A 19744-nucleotide genomic window follows, 5' to 3' on the forward strand; every position below is an offset into this window, starting at 1 on the left:
GGTCATGTGAGGAATTGGCTATATCAAATATCATTACGAATCTAACAAAAAATAGGCAATTGCAAAACAAAATTACTTTCTCTGCCTTCCTTAGGTCCCGGAAAATCGTGAGCAACTACACACATAGTCGCAACTCGCAAATCGCAATGTCATCGACCTGAACCCGTCACGACTGACATAACCTGACGTTATAGACGCCATAACGGGCCACCAAGCCGGCGGACGAGTGAGGGGGGGGGGGGTGGAAGGGAGGGAAGGTAGAGGGGCCCCTGCAACTGACGACCACGCGGCGGAAATGTCAATTGACGACAGCGAACTGGGCGGGGAAAAAGTCCACCGGACGGCCGGGCGGACTCAGCTGCTGACAGTCAGCAGTCGGGGATCGGCAGGCCGCGGGTACAGGGTCCGAGGCATGACGGTAAAAACTGGAGGGGAAGAGGGAGAGAGGGAGGGAGAGGAAGAGAGACAGAGAAACAGAGAGGGAGGGAGGGAGGGAGGGGAGGGGAGGGGAGGGGAGGGGAGGGGAGGGGAGGGGGAGGGGGAGCGAGAGAGAGAGAGAGAGAGAGAGAGAGAGAGAGAGAGAGAGAGAGAGAGAGAGAGAGAGAGGGAGAGGGAGGGAGGGAAGGAGGGAGGGAGGGAGAGAGAGCATAAGAATCGCGTAACCACGAAACTAAGTAACACTAAGTTTGATGTATTTACAGAATACAGAATACAGAATGTCTCTAATAAGACTAGTCGCACACACAGACGGACCTAAGGTATTACAGATGGGTCGGCTATTGTCACAGAATGCCAGCAACAGCTCCAGTCCAATAATATTCAAATTTCTGTCCGATGGCCGGTTCTGGCGCGGTCCATATCCCTCCCAAGGACCGGCCAGCCGCGGCGGCTGTATGCCCAGTGCCCACTGCACAGCCCCCAGCCGGCTCCATCTGAGCCCTGAGGTGCCCGAGTCCGGACAATGCCTTCCGAGTCAGTCTGACACCGGTGACCTCTGGCGACCCGAGCGGCGGCCGGATCAGAGCGCAGACCTCCTGAGGGACACCCAGCCACTCGGGCCCCGCTGCCGTCGCCGTCCGGTCACGAATACAAATCAAACCGGCCGCTCAGAAATGCTGCCACCGTCGGTACCGGATGTATGACATGTCCTATTGAATAGCGGCAGCACAAGAAGTATCCTGCATGCAGATTATCCAGCACACCCAAGGGGAAGATAGACTCATTGGATCACAACGTTATGTAACAGATTTGCCGCACACATAATCCCGATTCTGTTTGTTCCCGTGCCTGCCTCAGTATTCGCATAACTAGGCAGATCGGTATGCAAGTCGGCATCTTATGGAGGCGAAAAACAGTCAAAAACATTTAGTCCCAATCTCTCCCAGCCTCCCGAGGGCCGGCTCCGTACTGACCTTTCCGGGTCGGTTGAACAGACCCCGGCTGACCCGCAGCGTGTTGAGGACGCCGCGGCGCACATTAGTGATGAACTCGGCCTCCTCGGGATCCACAAACACGGCCTGCAGCTCACCGCCAGACAGGTGGAAGTGGATGTGGCCCCTGGGGAGAGACAGAGACACCGGTCAGAGGCAGGGCACGACTGCAGCTCACCGCCAGAGAGGTGGAAGTGGACGTGACCCCTGACGAGGAGAGACAGACGGGGACACAGTCAGACACGAACAGCAGACAGACAGACGGGGACACAGTCAGACACGCACAGTAGACAGACAGACGGGGACATATTCAGACACAGACAGGGTGATCATCACTGCAGCTCGCCGCCATACAGGTGGAAGTGGATGTGGCCCCTGCGGACAGACCGAGACACCACAAGACATAGCGGGAGTGAGAACTACAGGCACGACCCGGGCACTGGACACTGGACAGGCGGCATAAGATAAGTGAAGGAGGGAGGGAGTGGGAGGGGTAGGGGCGGGAGGAGAGGGAGAGAGGACGAGAGCGAGATACATTCACTCAATTAATGACTTAAGATAATACCAACTGACTTGGTATTCAGAACTTTTGGTAACAGCAAACAATCTTTTCACGTGGCTGAAGACAAAGTAATAACACGCCGACTTGCATAAACGGGAGATAATCAATACTGTAATACAGACAAGATCAGCAAAGACCCTTCGGTTGCGGAGCTACACCAACCACTGAGCTTTTATACACGAGCTCAATATCACCGCCCATATAGCTTCATTGAACATTCCAGAATGCAATAAGTCCTCATCTATTGGCACACGGTTCTGAAAGGTTCGGGGATTTTCAATCCAGACGCCCAATAAAAGAACGCAACTCCAGACCTAACTCAGCTGGATGAGGATAGGTGTCTGCGCCAAAAGATATATGATAAGATAGATGGATGACACTGGGGTTTGAGGACATTCTAGCCAACCTGCATCAGCCATTGGCGCTAGCCTGAAGTACCTAGGTATATGCTTCATTCAGAACCAATCGGCACATCCCCTTTTCTACATTCACTATATCATGCCATTCTATGTATGTATAGTGAAACGTACGCAAACCCGGGCACAAACATCAGAATCACTACATATTCATGAATGGCACGATGCTACGCTATGCCATTGATTACAAAACTACTTTGCATTATCGAGGCTTGAATTAGTCAATATTTATGGCCAGCGAAACATTTATAATCCCGGCTTAAAAGTAATAAGCGAATTTGGTGTCCCACAAAAGCCATTCTGCTATTTACTATGTCTAACGATCTTGGTTGAAGCTTGCACTGAGCTAAGTCCATATAAAACCCGGCATAACAGCAATAACAGCAGTGACAGGCCAGTGCGTGACGTCTCAGCTCGGCGCATCTGCTGCGTCCTGCGTCTCGTCACCCAGTAAAAACATATCGCCGGGCGACCGGGCCGGCCGCTGCTGACCGAGCATGTGACCAGGCGCGCCGCGAGTGCTTCCGCGGCGCATCTGCTCGACCTCCGACCCCTGAGTCGAAGGTTGGACCCCGGTCGCCTCGAGTGGTCGGCGCTGGGACGGCGACAGCGGCCACCGTCCTTCGGCCCACCCAGGCGAGCTGAGCTAGACGGTAAAAAAAAGCCTGGGTCTGGGTATGTACAGGGTGTCTCAAAAGTTCGCTTACACATTTCCCATGTCAATAAAGCATATAAGAACCGGCCAAAAATCTAAGGTTTTGGTGTCCGTGTGTACACTAGACAAATATGCATGCTTTGACAACTGATTCGGAAGGTTGGAAACCAAACCCTTTGCTGTATCTCCAAAAATATTTGCCCATACCGATTTTCGTCACTCCGTCAGCTGCCGGAGGCTGATAAAAGGTTACCAGCTTTCAAGCTCTTGTAGGGGAATCCCCCGCAGTTTCTGCGTCGGATTTAGGTTTGACGAGCTCCCCGGCAACATCCGCTTCTCCCTGAAAGCCGATAGCTTGCATCGACACCATCCGTGAGTATTTTGTAGGTCTTCTCTGGCGCTAACTCCTTCATGAATGACTGGCGCCGACCTCCCAAGCACCATTTTCCTTTTCAAAACAGCCCCATTCCTGAACAAATGGGAAGTGCCAGGGGCAAATTTTTCGCAGCATATCGTAGCAGAATGTGTCGGCCATCTGTTTCTTAGACACATTTTGCAAAAGTTGCAAATCCCGAACGCTCGTCATTCCCAATGCCAAGACCTTCGCTGGGTTCCGGAGTGTTTTCCTCAGGAGAGGTTCTGCTTTGTAAACGGCCAAAACCTGTCCATCGTGCGGTTTTGTCCGGATTTTGTGTGTAAAAGAAAGCTATTTGCTCCAGATCTGCCTCTTGAAACTTCGTTAGATAAAACTTTACATTAATTGACACTTTTGGAGGGTCACTTGTCCTCGGCATTGACGATTTTCGCATTATTTTCCCTCAAAATTTAGCGTTATAGATATTATAAACAATTTTAAATGATATTTTGTCTTTATTTTATGATGACCTGCAATTTTTGAAACTGGGTAACCTCTGTCTGTGAGCTTCTAGTCAGTTTTCAATAGTTAGGACTGCATTTTCAGCTGCTTTCCGGAGCACGAGTCTGCTGCGGTACAAGGGTCGTTCAAAGCGCACTTAGTCTCGCATGGTTTTGTCCTTCAAAAATTTTAGCCACCGTTTTTATTAGATGACCATCATGTTGTACTCATCCTCGCCGACACTTTGCCATGTGTCATTTCCGACCTAACCATTCCCATTACTCGTGAAGCAGAGAGTTTCTCAGCCGACCCGAGTATGCGACCTCCATTTTCATGCCTGATCCATGGTCAGAGGTGAACCCTTTTTGTGAGCTCATGAAGGGTCGAATGCGCTTGAAAACAATGAAGCTGCTTGAGGAAGGTTGTTACCAATGCCCATGCAAAATTTCGACTGTTAATTTCATGTTGATTCAGAATTATTGACAAAAAAGCATGGCTGGTACCTGTAAGCGAACTTTTGAGACACCCTGTACATTCTGGGTATGTAGATGTGGAGAAGACAGTTTTTCTGGATTCTTCCCGGCAAAAATTGCTGACAGCATTGACTCGTAATAATTGCGGCAGAAAGGCAATGTTGTTTCTGAATTAGAAAATATTGTTTAATGACGTGGCTTTTCCATGAGACTGCAGAGTGCAGGAGGAGCACTGGATATAGTTTTGATGAAGGAACTCAGCTCACTGGGCCAGCCAGCCAGCCAGCCACTCGCTAAGTCGCTATCGAGAGATGCCAAAGGTCGTCTGTCGAGTGTCGACTCTACAAACAAAAACGTCTCGGCAAGCCGAGTCTGCGTGCTCATCAAAAGCACGCTAAGGACACTATCTTGTCCCTATAGGGGTGAAAACTTAAGCTCCATGTATATTAGCAACGCATCTCAAAACAAGGTATACACGATCAGGGAGAAAGAAGGATTCAGGAATGTCTCAATTTTGCTAGGGCAAAAAAGTTATAATTTTGAACTTAGGAATTCGAGGTTTCTAGCACGAACCACCGCATCGGCATTTACAGTCTCCCAGCAGTACCTAACTGCCGTTTGTGCAAAAGTCAATAATGAATACTAGCCAAGAAGCTTCCCTCGGCTATGACCGATGCCGATCGGTCCGGGTCCGACGCAGGCCACCAATAATGTCGCATGGTCCCGCCGCCCGCCGCGCGCCTGACCCCGAGTCCGTCGTACGCCGCGCCGATGACCCGCGGGTCACTGCCCCTGCCGCCAGCATTTGTGCGGTATGCGGTGGCTAACTGCGAGCGATACCTACCGGTACCGACTGCCGCTCTTTGGGTGCCGTATGCGCCCGACCGCAGTACCGACCGCTGTGTGTGCCGTATGCGTCCGAGCTGTACAGACTGCTGTATGTTCCGTATGCGCCCGGCGCGGTACCGACCGCTGTGTGTGCCGTATGCGTCCGACCTGTACCGACCGCTGTGTGTGTGTGCCGTATGCGCCCGGCGCACTGTCGCAGGCCGCAGCCGTATCGGACGCCTAATCTGGGGCACGCTCGTCGCCCCTGCTCCGTTGTGGGCGCACAAACAGATGATAAAGGGAGCTCTTAGCGCACACAAAAACAGGGCCCCGATGCTCAGAAACGAATTATTCGACACCAGTAATATGTATATGATCGGTAGCTTTCGGGGGCTGCTGCCTCCTTCATCAGCCTGCTTTTTAAATGCATTAGAACACAAGACAATACGTTTCAAACATGTCTACCAAAAAGTAAACCGCCACGAGGAAAAGTTGTAACGGTACGTCTCAAGCATAGATGCACAAAACAGTTTGATACATGATAACAAATAATAACACATAATTAAGTCGCCATCGTCCGTAACATCCGTAATAAAACATTCGACATTAATCGTGATCCGTGGTCGTAACAATCGAGTTCGTGATCCGTGGTCGTAACAATCGAGTTCGCACAATCGGGGTCATGACATATTAATCGAGTAACAATCGAGTTCGTAATAAAACACTCGAGTAACAATCGAGTTCGCACAATCGGGGTGATAACACATTAATCGATGGTAATCGTTATAGGATCGTAATCGTTACATACTCGCAGGCGCACAAGCTTGCATAAATTCGCTCTGATAGCCACACGCCTATACAACAAAACAATTTTCAACAATCCAAAAGCAAGTGTACCTATTTTTGACAGCTCACTCAGCCTCATCGAAAAGCGCCTTACACACGTAGTGCCCGGTACATATCAGGCACCTCCCACCCAGGTAAGATGTTAATGCTATTGTGTCTATCTACCCTGGAAATGTAAAAACCCTCCTTCACCTTTCGTTTACCCCAGTTCGTTTCATAATCCAAAATTTTAACTTCGTCCCATTTGATAGAGTGCCCTGTCTCTAGCACATGTTTAGATATCCCTGAGTGATCCCGGTTTCCGTTTACTATAGCTCGTTTGTGTTCCGATTCCCTCGTCCTTAGCTTTCTCCCGGTTTCTCCTACATAAATTTTTCCGCACTGACACTTATACTGATAGACCAGCCCAGCCTTCTCCTTCACCCCCAACCTGTCCTTAGGTTTGACGAGTCTAGCACTAAGGTTGGCTGCAGGCCTCGTGCTGACCTTCGCGTAGGGCCGAAGGACGCGCGTTACCTGTTCAGTCACCCCCTGGATGTAAGGGATACTTACATAAGCCCGGTTGTCCTCTTCCGCTCCCCTAGCTGTCCGTCCGGAACCCTCCCCCTCCCCCATCCTAAGCCGTTCTTTATTCTTTACCCGCCTCTGAATTTACCCTGAATTATTCTTACCCGCCTGACACGTTCGTGATCGTAAAGAAAGACAAGGTAGGTGAACTACTCGACCACCTCAACGCTCAGCATGAGAGGATTGAGTTCACGTTCGAAGAGGAGAGGGAGGGGTCGCTACCGTTTTTGGATGTAAGGGTACATAGGCTGGGAGGGGGGACCATGAAGACCGAAGTGTTCAGAAAAGCGACACACACAGACAAGTACCTTCACTTTGAGTCACACCACAGCACACAACACAAAGCATCAGTCCCACAGACACTTTTCACACGGGCATCACGGCTCACGACAACACCTGAAGACGAGGAACGCGAGACAGGGAAAATAGAACGGGCACTAGAGAAGAACAACTACCCCAAGCGATTGGTGCGACGTATTCAGAGGCGGGTAAAGAATAAAGAACGGCTTAGGATGGGGGAGGGGGAGGGTTCCGGACGGACAGCTAGGGGAGCGGAAGAGGACAACCGGGCTTATGTAAGTATCCCTTACATCCAGGGGGTGACTGAACAGGTAACGCGCGTCCTTCGGCCCTACGCGAAGGTCAGCACGAGGCCTGCAGCCAACCTTAGTGCTAGACTCGTCAAACCTAAGGACAGGTTGGGGGTGAAGGAGAAGGCTGGGCTGGTCTATCAGTATAAGTGTCAGTGCGGAAAAATTTATGTAGGAGAAACCGGGAGAAAGCTAAGGACGAGGGAATCGGAACACAAACGAGCTATAGTAAACGGAAACCGGGATCACTCAGGGATATCTAAACATGTGCTAGAGACAGGGCACTCTATCAAATGGGACGAAGTTAAAATTTTGGATTATGAAACGAACTGGGGTAAACGAAAGGTGAAGGAGGGTTTTTACATTTCCAGGGTAGATAGACACAATAGCATTAACATCTTACCTGGGTGGGAGGTGCCTGATATGTACCGGGCACTACGTGTGTAAGGCGCTTTTCGATGAGGCTGAGTGAGCTGTCAAAAATAGGTACACTTGCTTTTGGATTGTTGAAAATTGTTTTGTTGTATAGGCGTGTGGCTATCAGAGCGAATTTATGCAAGCTTGTGCGCCTGCGAGTATGTAACGATTACGATCCTATAACGATTACCATCGATTAATGTGTTATCACCCCGATTGTGCGAACTCGATTGTTACTCGAGTGTTTTATTACGAACTCGATTGTTACTCGATTAATATGTCATGACCCCGATTGTGCGAACTCGATTGTTACGACCACGGATCACGAACTCGATTGTTACGACCACGGATCACGATTAATGTCGAATGTTTTATTACGGATGTTACGGACGATGGCGACTTAATTATGTGTTATTATTTGTTATCATGTATCAAACTGTTTTGTGCATCTATGCTTGAGACGTACCGTTACAACTTTTCCTCGTGGCGGTTTACTTTTTGGTAGACATGTTTGAAACGTATTGTCTTGTGTTCTAATGCATTTAAAAAGCAGGCTGATGAAGGAGGCAGCAGCCCCCGAAAGCTACCGATCATATACATATTACTGGTGTCGAATAATTCGTTTCTGAATATTTACCATGTCCCAGTACAACAATTCCATATTTAAAATAAAAAAAAGGGCCCCGATGCATAAACAGACAAAATGGTGATTCACGAACATAATCGAGAACAATTGCGGGCGTTAGCAGCAATACAAAGGACGTGGTAGAATAGCTCAAAAACCGCTTTTATAATTTGTATTCTTTAATGCACAACACAAATAAGACATTACAATATCCCTGATCCAATGCTCGCATCAAGAAACATTACAATCAGAAGCGGCTTTGTGCATTTCAAGACCTACGCAGCAGCATATCATTACTTTTCCACCTACGTAGTTGCAATTTTTTCATTTTACATAACAACAGGTTTCGCACTCGTTCCAGGGAGAGGGAGGCCGCTGGGCAGATAGCCGTGCATCTGCGCTGTAGCGTGCTGTCATCAGCAGGTGCCCTCCTCCCGCCGGTCACTGCTCCACCCCCTGCACACGCAGCCGGTGGGCCAGGCCCCCGCGAGTGCCGCTTATCGGCCCATCATCTGAAGGTTGCATCCCGTATTGCATAAGTGCTACGACAGAAGACCGCACCCAGCAATGGGATCACCGCAGCTGATAGTGGATTGCCGAGTTATCATAGAGGTCAAGGCCTAGGTGGATGATCAGCGATCACAAAAAAATCACCGGGTCGTAGAAAAAGGTGGCGCCTGCAGCAGCGGTCATTGAAGATGTCAACTGTTAGTTGATAACAAGGCAGCTCGGATTCTACTACGAACTGAAGTGTCCGGGTAGCACATTCATCACCCTTTGTTTTGCTGGTGTCATTTCCCACGTGCGTTGTTCCAGGTGTTTTTACAGCCACCGTAAGGTAACACGGCTGTTCTTGCCGCCACCGCTAACGCCACCCCGTTAAAGGTCAGTTTTTGTTCCCAAGGTCATCACAGAACAACACACCTGTTACCAAGGTCGAGACCACCTGTTTAGAATGTTCCGATTAATAAATATTGAGAGCTTGAATGGAGCTTAAAGGTAGTGTGCCAGCTTTCTTGGACCGTATGGAGTTAATGGCCCAGATAAGGAGAACCGGATTTTTAGAACTTATCCATACCTTCAAAACTCATGGAAACGTCTTAAATTCTTCAAATTTTGAGTACCCCAGTGCGAAATTCGCCCCGACGGGTTGTCGGTCGTACCCCAACCACATTTCACACCACTATGAACAATAAATGCACACACTGAAATCGCTATTACCGATATGCTCATCCAATCAAGTTTCGATAAACCCGTTCATCATCATCTCCTGCGATTTCGAACACGCCTGTTAGGTGGCTTCTGATGCTCGTCGAGGTCGGAATTTCCAAATACGCGTGGTGCGTCGGGCCGCGCGCTCTGACTTCGGCCAAGAAAAATGCGTCAGCTGATCATTGTCATTTCTGCCACTTGCGTGTGGTGAAATGGGGTCATAACTTATAAGACGGCTTTTTCATATCAATTATTTTACATAAAATCATATTTCAAACCATAAATAATGTTCGACAGCCAAATAAAAGAAACAATACCAATACGGGCTTACAGTTTAAGGCTCGACATTGTGTTGTCTACGATTAGACAGCTGATAACTCATTCCCGTACGTCGTATGGTCGTAACACTATAATGACCTTTGCTTATTGTCACAAGTGCGCCGCATTCGCGATTGTTGCCCGACGCCTGTTTGCAGGTGAGCCCACTACAGTTGTTATACATATCTAAAAACCGAAAAACTTTTAGGCGAAAAAGGCACTATTCCAGGCCCAGTTTTGATTTTTTTTGCGATATTAGGTAAAAACAGAAGCTTCTTGTCCTAGGAAAAATAAAATGGGAAATCTTTCAAAGGTGGCACACTACCTTTAAAGAACACAAATGCATAATATCCTAGACCCTGGCAATTTGGGCATTATTGGTCAACGGTGAAGTCCGACCGGTTGGCTCAATACACTGAGAAAAAACATAGAGCATTCAAGCGTTCTCGGGGAAATATGTCGCAACACGTCAACCTTCTGAAAAACGTTTCAATGAGAATTGTTACAATCGCAGACATTTCGGATAATGCTTCTGCCGTAAAAGTCATATTGCATTCAGATACCCAGACAACTTCAATCACGCAATGCATAGGTGCATGACAATGCCAGATGGTTCAAAGCCCCCTAAAATCAATGACGTGCGACAGACACTGCGACAGTCAGTAGACGAGAATATGCAAAGGCGGCTTATCTTATGACTGGGCTACAGCCACAAATCATCTGGACCAAACATCAAACAAAGACACCTTACAGAGGAATCGAAAGTCAATACCATTGGCACCATATAACCATAAACAAGAGGATGAAAGTCATAAAAAGTCTCCCCACACTCCAATAGGTATGTAGTCTATCATGCCAGCACGATCGTTCGTATTTACCATCGACACACCAGCAACAGCTCTCAGAGCCCATTTCTCTCTTCCTGTTCTCGATTTCAAGCCACCCCATCTCCAGCTACCCTTCCCTCTGTCTCTCACGGTTCTCCAAAACTTGTTCTTCCTCTTCCTCTGCCGACCAGGTGATCCTGACATGCCACCGACCCCGCCATGCGTGCACGGGGTGACGCGCCGGGTCCGACTCACTTCCTGGCCCGCCGTGTGACGGTCCGCGGACCGGACCGGACCGGACCGGACCGGACCGGACCGGACCGGACCGTGCGCCGCCCGCGATCGGCGCTCAGATATGGACCACGATCCAGGCCCGAATAACCGGCCGGTGGCCGTGAAAAGCAGCCAGCACGAACAAAAACTGAACAAGGCCACCCGTACAGATGTAGCGGGCACTCGGAACAACGTATTAACGAAGCACTTAATTTGTTTCATTGGGGCGGTATGAGCATCAGCATAAAACTGATCAAATTGCAATGAGGCCATTTGATATACTTAGTACACAAATTGCAAATAACAATAAAGTTATTGTTCTTTCAAAAATAGCATGTTAGAGCAACATCAGATGTTCGTGTTAACGATTGATCCGAATGTGCTCCTCTGTGAGGATAGAGGACTTGATAATCTGGGATGAACTTTTGCCAGTCGAACAAGGAGCAAACGGTGTCCGAAGTGCGCCAGCCACCGTGTCATTGGTCGTGGCGGTGAACGGGTTACCTATACGGTAATTCCGTGTAGCACCCGTGTCAAGAATGTATATAGAAGAGGAAACGACAATGCCCCGTACAGAGTTGGAAGAGAGCGCTGACCGGTGCCGCGCGGCCAGTGGTAACGGGGCAGCCGTACTGCAGCTCGGCGACAGACACACCGGTAGATACCCGGTGCAGCTCGGACATACGACGCCGTATGAACCAGACCCGGTACAGCCCAGTGTGAACGGGTGGTCAGAAGTCAGTGACCGGCCGTGGGGGCCTTGTGGTCAGTCTGGACAGCAGCACACCACACGAATGGAGCGGGCTCATACCGCCCACAACATCCCCTCCCCGCGGTGGGAGATAGGGGCGGGGTTTACATCACCCACGACACCGCCCACGGAGGCGACTGCAGTTTCAACTAAAACAGCTTATCCGCTACCCGCTGAGAGGAAACCACAAAATGCATCGACTAGCTAAGTTGTATAATTGCTTAGCCCCGATGATGATGAGGATGCGCTTAATTTTGATTTGACCAGACTTCATCTAACCAGTTTACTTGCTAAAAAACGAAACTGGTTTCACTCATGACAGAAGATAATATGACTTAGAGTATTGCAACAAAGCCAGCTGTCCTCCTCCCAGTTCATGCGACATATGATGACCACCGCAGGGAGTTGGGACGTTTCGCCACAGGTCTTCAGACGGATTGCCGTAAGACAGCGCTACACAGGGGCTAAGTGGCCATCAGCCCCGCAAATCGGGTCAAGGCGCTCGCTTACGACATAGACTGGCAACAATGGGCCGGCGGCAGCGGCGTCGGATAGCAGTCGAATAGAAGACAGTGGATAGAAGAGACAGCACTGATGGCGCAGGTTGAGGAGGTCGAGAGAAGTCAGTGTGAACTCGGCTGAGGAGCACAGGCAGGAGAAGCACTGGCCGAGTGATGGCGGTAGGATTACTACCTCCAAATTTTGTGAACTGAACGGGTGGATTAGGACCTACGGAAAGTGGTCTTGCTCACGTGTTAGAATCAGTCGGTAATGGATCATACGACAGAAGCTTCACATTTATAACATGCCCCTGACCAAATGCAACATGAAGTTTTCCATGGCTACCCCAAACACCACTAGCTGGTCCACAGTGCGGCGACTATTAGACCACGAACGGCAGCCAGCTGTCCACTGTGCACTGCCGCCGGGTGAATGTGGCGCGAACATCACGCCAGACGGTGACGTCAGAGCTGGCAGCGCGCCAACACGTGCTCGGCGGCGCGGCAGACGGAGGGGGGCGGGGCAGGAGAAGCAGCGGAGGGGACGAGCAGCTGATCAGCGGAGTCACAGACGCAGAGACTCGGATCACACCGGCGCCGCCGCACGGGGGATTGAACCCCCGACCGACGGCGGCCGAACATGACACCGACGGCCGGCGGCGGCAGCGGTGACGCGGCTGACCGTGGACGGTACCGCGGTGACGTCCAGGACCGGTCCGGTGACACACCTGAGACCGGTGGCGGGCGCATCACCGACCGCACAGTGACGCCACACGGTGACGTCACGGTTCGTGGGACGTCATTAGAGGCGTGTCGCTGGTATGACGGCAGGTCCGGCACAGGGCGGACAGGAGGTAAGGAAGGAAGAATTACGCAGCATAGCGTGGCGCGGGGGCGGATCGAGTCAGAGACAGGAGACGACGGGACTGTGGTCCTGGATGCCGCTATCATGCTCGCATAGCATATGGTGGGACGGTGGGTGACTGATGTTGCTTCACGGTTTTAACGAAGCAATGAATGAAAATTGAGCACGTAATCAAATGTTCGAGGTGTAATTTAGTTATCTGGAACGAGGCAATTGCGGTAAGGGAACATGTCTTCCACAAAGGCGTTTTTCAGAATTCGTTCTGGACTCCGAATAGTTTGTACTCACCTTTTCAGCAGTCGGTTGAAGCTGTGCTCCCGGGACGCTTGGTCCGGATGGGTGACACCGTCATCCAGCGTGCACATCGTCAGCTGAAACAGACCGGGTCAAGTCACGTCAAGCCAGGTCAGGTTAGGTAAGGTTAGGCGGGTTGGTGACCGTCATCAGCTGAAACCAACAGGGTCAGGTCAGGTCAGGTCAGGTCAGGACAGACGGGTGGGTGGCACCGTCACCCAGCGTGCACATCGTCAGCTGGAACCAATAATGTCAGGTCAGGTCAGACCAGCAGGGTCAGGTCAGACCAACACGATCAGGTCAGGTCAGACGGGGGCGGGTATGGAAGAATCGAGCATGACTCTAGCCCGCCCCGCCTCGCTAAAGCCAAGGTCACATGGCGTGGGCAGCAGCCTGCGCCGGCTGGTTGGCGATTTTTGGACAGGTCGGCCAGCCGGCCCGTTCCGCGGTCCGTGTCGTCACACGACGAGCGATGGACACACCGCACGCAACTGGTCGTGAGGCGCGCAGTAGGCTGACGTCCATAGAGACGCCATATTGGTGCGTGGAACATGGTGGTGGCCACATGTCGCCAAGGTTCTGACTCTGCTACACACTAATCAAGGCGCTGCTGGAGACGATAAAGCATGCGCGCCTGCTGCAGCAACATGTTTAATTTGTATGCAGTAATCTGTTCAGTTCAGTTGAATTTAGTATATTTTGGTAACCAAGAACAAGAAACATGGGAGAAAATAATCGCGTATCTGTCTCTCACATTGAGTGAGAGGTGGGACGGCTGCAGTCTGTTAGTCTGTCTCTCACCTTCAGCGAGTGATAGCAGGGCTGCTCGCCGTTGATGACGGCGCAGCCGGTGACAGGTCTGTAGTTTGTACTCTACAGTCTGTTCCTCACCTTTAACGAGTGGTAGCAGGGCTGCTCGCCGTTGATGACGGCGCAGTTGGTGGGTGACAGGTCTGCGGTCAGTGTGTGTAGTCTGCAGTCTGTAGTCTGAGATACAGTATGTTCCTCACCTTCAGCGAGTGGTAGCAGGGCTGCTCGCCGTTGACGATGACGGCGCAGTTGAAGCTGAAGGCGCTGGCGGCCATCTCTGCGCCGGCCGTGTGCCGCAGCTCCACCGAGCCCGTGTACAGGAAGTCATACTGCCGGTCCGACGACAGAAACTCGTCTGTGGGACGGAGCAGGCCGCGGGTCAGCAGACGCAACGGGAGACAGTGATGGTGTGACTAAATACTGAACAAGTCCACTCTTGGTTCAGTCAATTTTATAATTCATTAGAACCAAAAGGTATCGGACCCCGAGGTCCCCCACTCGGCAGCTGCAGCGCTCGCGATCTGTTGCCCCCCCCCCTGCCCCCACCCCCGTTGACCGTGAGGTGACACCTCACCCCTCGGCGGCAGCCTTGACCCGGTCACACGCCACAGACAGGGGAGGGTGGGGCGGGGCCGGTGTATGTACGGTGGCGAGTGGTGTGCGACACAGACACAGGGGAGTCAGTGACGCTGCGACAGTTGACATCGGCGCATTGGCGATATTGGCATTTGTACGCTCAAGTACACGGTATTGAACTTCCGATCAAAGGAGCAAGAGGCTAGCCTCCATTCCGAAAGGCCTTGGGCGAATCGTCAGCGATTGCCTTTATCAAGAGTCGAGATAAACTGTTTTTCTACGGTGACTTTTTCATCCTTAGGTCAAGACCGAAATACGAGTCTCCCTTCAGTCACGAACGTCTCAATAATTGGTCATTTGTCTCAATTCTTAAGTACGGTTGCCCTCGTTCAGAAAAACATGCCGACAGTATCACACTAGTTAATCCCAAACATCCCCTCAGCAGGGTCGAAGTCCATCCCTCCCCAGCTTTCACTTCTGTCCACCCGAATCATCCCATACGCACTTCACGCAAAACAGCTGCGGGAACGGGACCGCTTATTATTCGCGGTCCACCCTTTGTTTGTGATTCACCATGCAGTGTCCCCGTCCCCGCCTGGGTCGACCGCTGCTGATGGCTTATCGACCCACATCAAACACATAATAAGGGTATTAACGAGCGACGTCGACGGCATCAGCCCAACAGTGCATCCGTTCCAACCTGATCAGCAGGCGTGAGACTTCATGAAACAAGGCGATGGGTTGGAGTGGCCAGAAATATTTCAAACTAAATGACGTGGGCCGAGTTGCGATGTTTAAGAACGACAGACACACCAGCAGCAGTCAAGGCAACAGGACCAGGCTACCTGTAGACGTGACTATGTTTCTGTTGGCACCAACTCCTCCGTGCCCCGACTCGAGATGCCCACCCCACGTCACATCACATTAAAGTTCAGACATGAAGTAGAGAGTGGCCCACCGCAGAAAAAGCGGCCGAGTCATGTCCGTTTCAATAACTTCGCGTCTGCGGCTCATGACACGGCGTCGGGGATGATTGCCGTCGAGTTACGACGTTCCATACGATGACAGACGAGGAGCGAAAGGCGACGGCATAACCCTCAGCCAAGTCAGCAATAACAGCGGCCATAGCCCACGGTATGTTGAGAGACCATAGCCCAGTCAGTTCACGATCTTCATTTTCCCAGCGGGCCGTACACGGCGGCACGTGACGGCTCGCGCACCTCCTTCCATCTCAACCCTCTCACAGCCCCCCCCCCGCTCTACCCCCTCCCTCCGGGTCCTGAGCGGATCCTCTGCAAAACGCCGACAAAGCCAGCTGAGGAGGCAGCCGGCCGCCGCGGCCCTGACGGGCGGCGTTAGCACAGTGACACGGCGAGGGCACCGAGCATACGACAAAGGCAGAGTGCGGTGTGCGCAGTGCGTGTCTCGCTCGCGAGACGCACTGAGATGATTCAGACAGAGCAGCCGGGCCGACGACAGAGGGCGACCGATAGGCAGATGGGCCGCAGCGCGAGCGTCTCAGAGTGCAGCAAAAAGCGAGAGAAAAGCAGTGGGAGCGAAAATGAAAACAAGGGCAGCATAGATAGATAGCATAGCTTATCTTTGTTTACTCGTAATCATCACTAACAAGAATAAATGACTAGAAGAAAGAAGAAGGAACGGAGCACCAGCCACCACCTCATTACGCTATCATCAGAAAAGATACCTAATCTGACTTTTTGACAAGAATCCTGGCTGATCAAAAAGGTTTGATATCAATGTTGTAAGTTGAAAGACATCCCGGTTACAACCAGCATGGACCCGTGTGTTTTTTCTTATGTTACGTAAAACACAAATCCAGCAGTGATAGTCCGGGACATCCAAATCCTCCCAGTCTTCCGCAGACGATCTTATGGCACTCACCCAGGATTCATCACGGGGCATTTGGACCGAGTATAACCGCAGGCAGGTTGTTTGAAATAGACAAGCACTTTTCGTTAGAATGGTGTTTTTTATTTAAACAAGGTTCGTAGGGCTAGTCCCGGCAGGGTGGGAAGGTGAGTCGCTTCCCAGCTAGCCGGGCGCCAAAATAAACCACCGCGGGAGAAACAAGGAAACCGGCCGGCTCCGTACCGGCAGCCCGGCTGAAGAATAGTAATTCTATGTAAAGCATGCCTGGTCGTCAATTATCCCGAAATGATTATAGCTTTTAACATCACGTCTCTTTCCTGAATTTTGGAATTCAAACTGTAAATGCAACTGAAATGCAACTGAAAATCACCTTACATCAGGAAAATCTATCAGTGACCAATTTAAGCATCATCACACAGCTAGAACAACAGATCAATCACGCGTGGGCCGTGGGCACCCACCGGGACCGCAGCGGCAGCCTCGGGGCGCACACATCGGTCAGTGTTCGGCGCCAAGGTCGTCCGCCACACACACACTATACACACACATTTCGCGCGTGAGACCATGCTGCGCACCGGCCGGGCAGAGGCGCTGAGCGGCCGCGCACCTACACCCACACACACACGGTCGGCAGAGCCCGAAGGGCCACACTATACCCCACCCCCAGAGTTTCGGACGGGCCGGCCGGCAGCGGCCCCCTGAGGCAGTTCGCAGCCGCCAGCAGCAGTGGATAGCGGGACATTTCAGCACTGAGAACGTGTGTGCCCAGCGAACACTGACAGGACCGACAGGCAACAGTACCGACGGAACGTGCCGGCGGATCCTCAGCTGCACAGTGCGCATATGCGCACCCGCTGATACAATGGCACTACTCCTCAGTCCTAAAACAAAACCGCTAAATTGCCATCAGCGACGGTCCGTCGCAAATGCGGCTTCTGAACTTTATAACGTTCTGCCCACACTCCGAAAACGTCTTGCTGAAAGACGTGACGAAGAAAGAGAACTGAAGGGCACGTCATTCGCAGATCGCATAATAGCGGCGACGTAATCACGGAACAGTGTGCAGTGTGCACTAGCACTGTGCACTTGTGCACGGTGTGCAGCCCATTGCCACACCGCACGTGTCAGTGTACTTTATGGTAGGTCAACTCCCGACCCGGACCACGTGATCCCGATCCACCGAGACGGGCTACATCACAGTCTCCTGCTGGCTGCTGATCACATTGATCACATCTTGGCACGGTTCGCTACAATGACATCATCTTACGAGTCATTGATCTACTTAGTAGGCATTATGTAATGAATCTTGCTTAGCGATCACGTAACAGGATAATATCTCCAAACGCTCAAAGCCACTCAACTGTTATGAACGAGAAACTAGAATCGTCACTGGTTTTCTCTGGAATTCGATCGAAGACCCCTAATGTGTGCCAGCACACATTAACTCTTCCCTAAAGGTTCTTGAGATCAACGAAAAACGATCTTGCGCGGCGCAAACAAATTAAGCATGGCCGTTCAATATCTCTGTTGCACGTATTTGGTTCTCATTACTCACAAGGTCGTCGCCCCATCGCATGTCCTAGTGTCCAGGACTCTCAGTTAACACAATGCGCACAGACATAACCACACGCTCGTGCTATATTGTTCGAGACATGAATAATTCGTTGGTGAATAATTCAGTTCATTGGCTCCACTCCCGTCAGCGACAGCGGTACTCTGAGGATTGGTATGACGGGGCCTTGCACGTGCACACTGCCGCCCAGATACGTGTAGTGTCTCGGTGAGGGCTAACAACGGCAGGGGAGCTCCTCCCCATTACCGGAGCCTAACCCGACACGGACACAAAGATCGGTTTTCATGCAAGAAATTGAGATCTTCATAAGTATGTGAAGTTGCTTAAATATTCACCCACTGACAACAAAATGCAGCCAAGGTCACGCTTCACGACACGCCGCTATTTGACATTACCAGGCGTGGCGCTCGGTTGCCATGAAAGCGTAAGCAGAGTTTTCAATTTTGCTCACAGCTGAGGCTGATAATTTGCACCCGGCCCTGAGTGTCGTCGCCCAGTATCGGTGGTTTCTCGCTCCCACCCACCGCCTTCGGCCGGCGCTGGCGACTCTCCCACCCACCCCGTCCCTCGGGTCGCCGCCATCCTCACCCACCCCGTCCTTCGGTGTAGCCGCCCCTCCCACCCACCCCAGCCCTCAGTGTGAATGTCCTCTCCCGGTGTCGGCACTCCCAGGACTCACCTGAAGGGTCACACTGCCGGTCGGCTGCCACCGCCGCCACCAGCACACCTGCAACAGAGAGGTCAGCTCAGGTCAGGTCACGGTCCGTGCAGCGATGGTCGCAGCCGGCGCTTAGAGGGGGCGTGTGAGCTACGGCAGCTGAGCGGGTGATGGGCAGCTGGGGGTGCAGGCGAGGAACGGGGGTGCGTGGGGAGTGATGTGTCGTGTGGAATGGACCTGACACCGTTACCATTCGAAACCGGAGAAGTACGAAGCGTTTTTCATGCCAGCATAACATGACGAGCGAAATAAACACATCCATTTATGCATTCGTAGATATTTATTATCAATATCTTTGAAAGATGTAACTTTTCATAAACATGTTTTCATCACCATACACTAGACAGTATGCCCGTGTGTCGGTAATCATTCTGGGCCTCATTAGGGGTCACATACACCATGCACAGCCCACCGCGCAGTGCAGCTCAGCCACTAACTCTTACCTAACTTAACTGTGCAATGCAAAACCAGCATCGGTCATGGCCAAACCGGGGATTCGCAGTATGTCATGCAAGAGCGGCCGGCGTAAATGTAAAAACGACCAGGCGTGTTTCGGTTTTTCCTCCAGCGCAGCCAAATCGTGCGCACAGCTCCGCCGCTGGATGACTAGAAAGCGCAAAACCTGTGTCGACATCGCAGAGCGCAGCATAAATCTGATAGGGGTATCTAATATATTTATCAGCGAGCAGAACAGACGGTCTGCGGTATGTCACTGTAAACACAGCTCTGTCCACGGCCGGCCGGCCTCGCACAGAGTCCGTCCCCGCCGCCGCCCGCTGCAGCAGCCCGAATAAAAAGGAAGCGGCAAATGGGGCGGCGGCCGGCCCGTCGCAATTGTCGCATCCGGCGCGACCGATCCGACTGGGACGAGT

General features: G+C 51.5%; 1 protein-coding gene across 2 annotated transcripts in view; it reads right to left on the minus strand.

Annotated features, from left to right (window-relative positions):
- Window positions 1-19744, minus strand: part of LOC122382948 — a 53535-nt gene that overhangs the window by 28414 nt on the left and 5377 nt on the right. For both annotated transcript variants that reach the window (XM_043368927.1, XM_043368928.1), the window contains exons 3-6: window positions 18834-18881; window positions 14316-14470; window positions 13300-13382; window positions 1413-1557 (exon numbers count right to left, since the gene is read on the minus strand). In XM_043368927.1, the coding sequence (XP_043224862.1) occupies window positions 1413-1557; window positions 13300-13382; window positions 14316-14470; window positions 18834-18881 (431 nt within the window). The remainder of the gene's footprint in view (window positions 1-1412; window positions 1558-13299; window positions 13383-14315; window positions 14471-18833; window positions 18882-19744) is intronic.

The sequence above is a fragment of the Amphibalanus amphitrite genome, unplaced genomic scaffold, assembly GCF_019059575.1.
Source record: "Amphibalanus amphitrite isolate SeventyFive unplaced genomic scaffold, NRLGWU_Aamphi_draft 000151F_arrow, whole genome shotgun sequence".
Taxonomy (NCBI): Eukaryota; Metazoa; Arthropoda; class Thecostraca; order Balanomorpha; family Balanidae; genus Amphibalanus; species Amphibalanus amphitrite.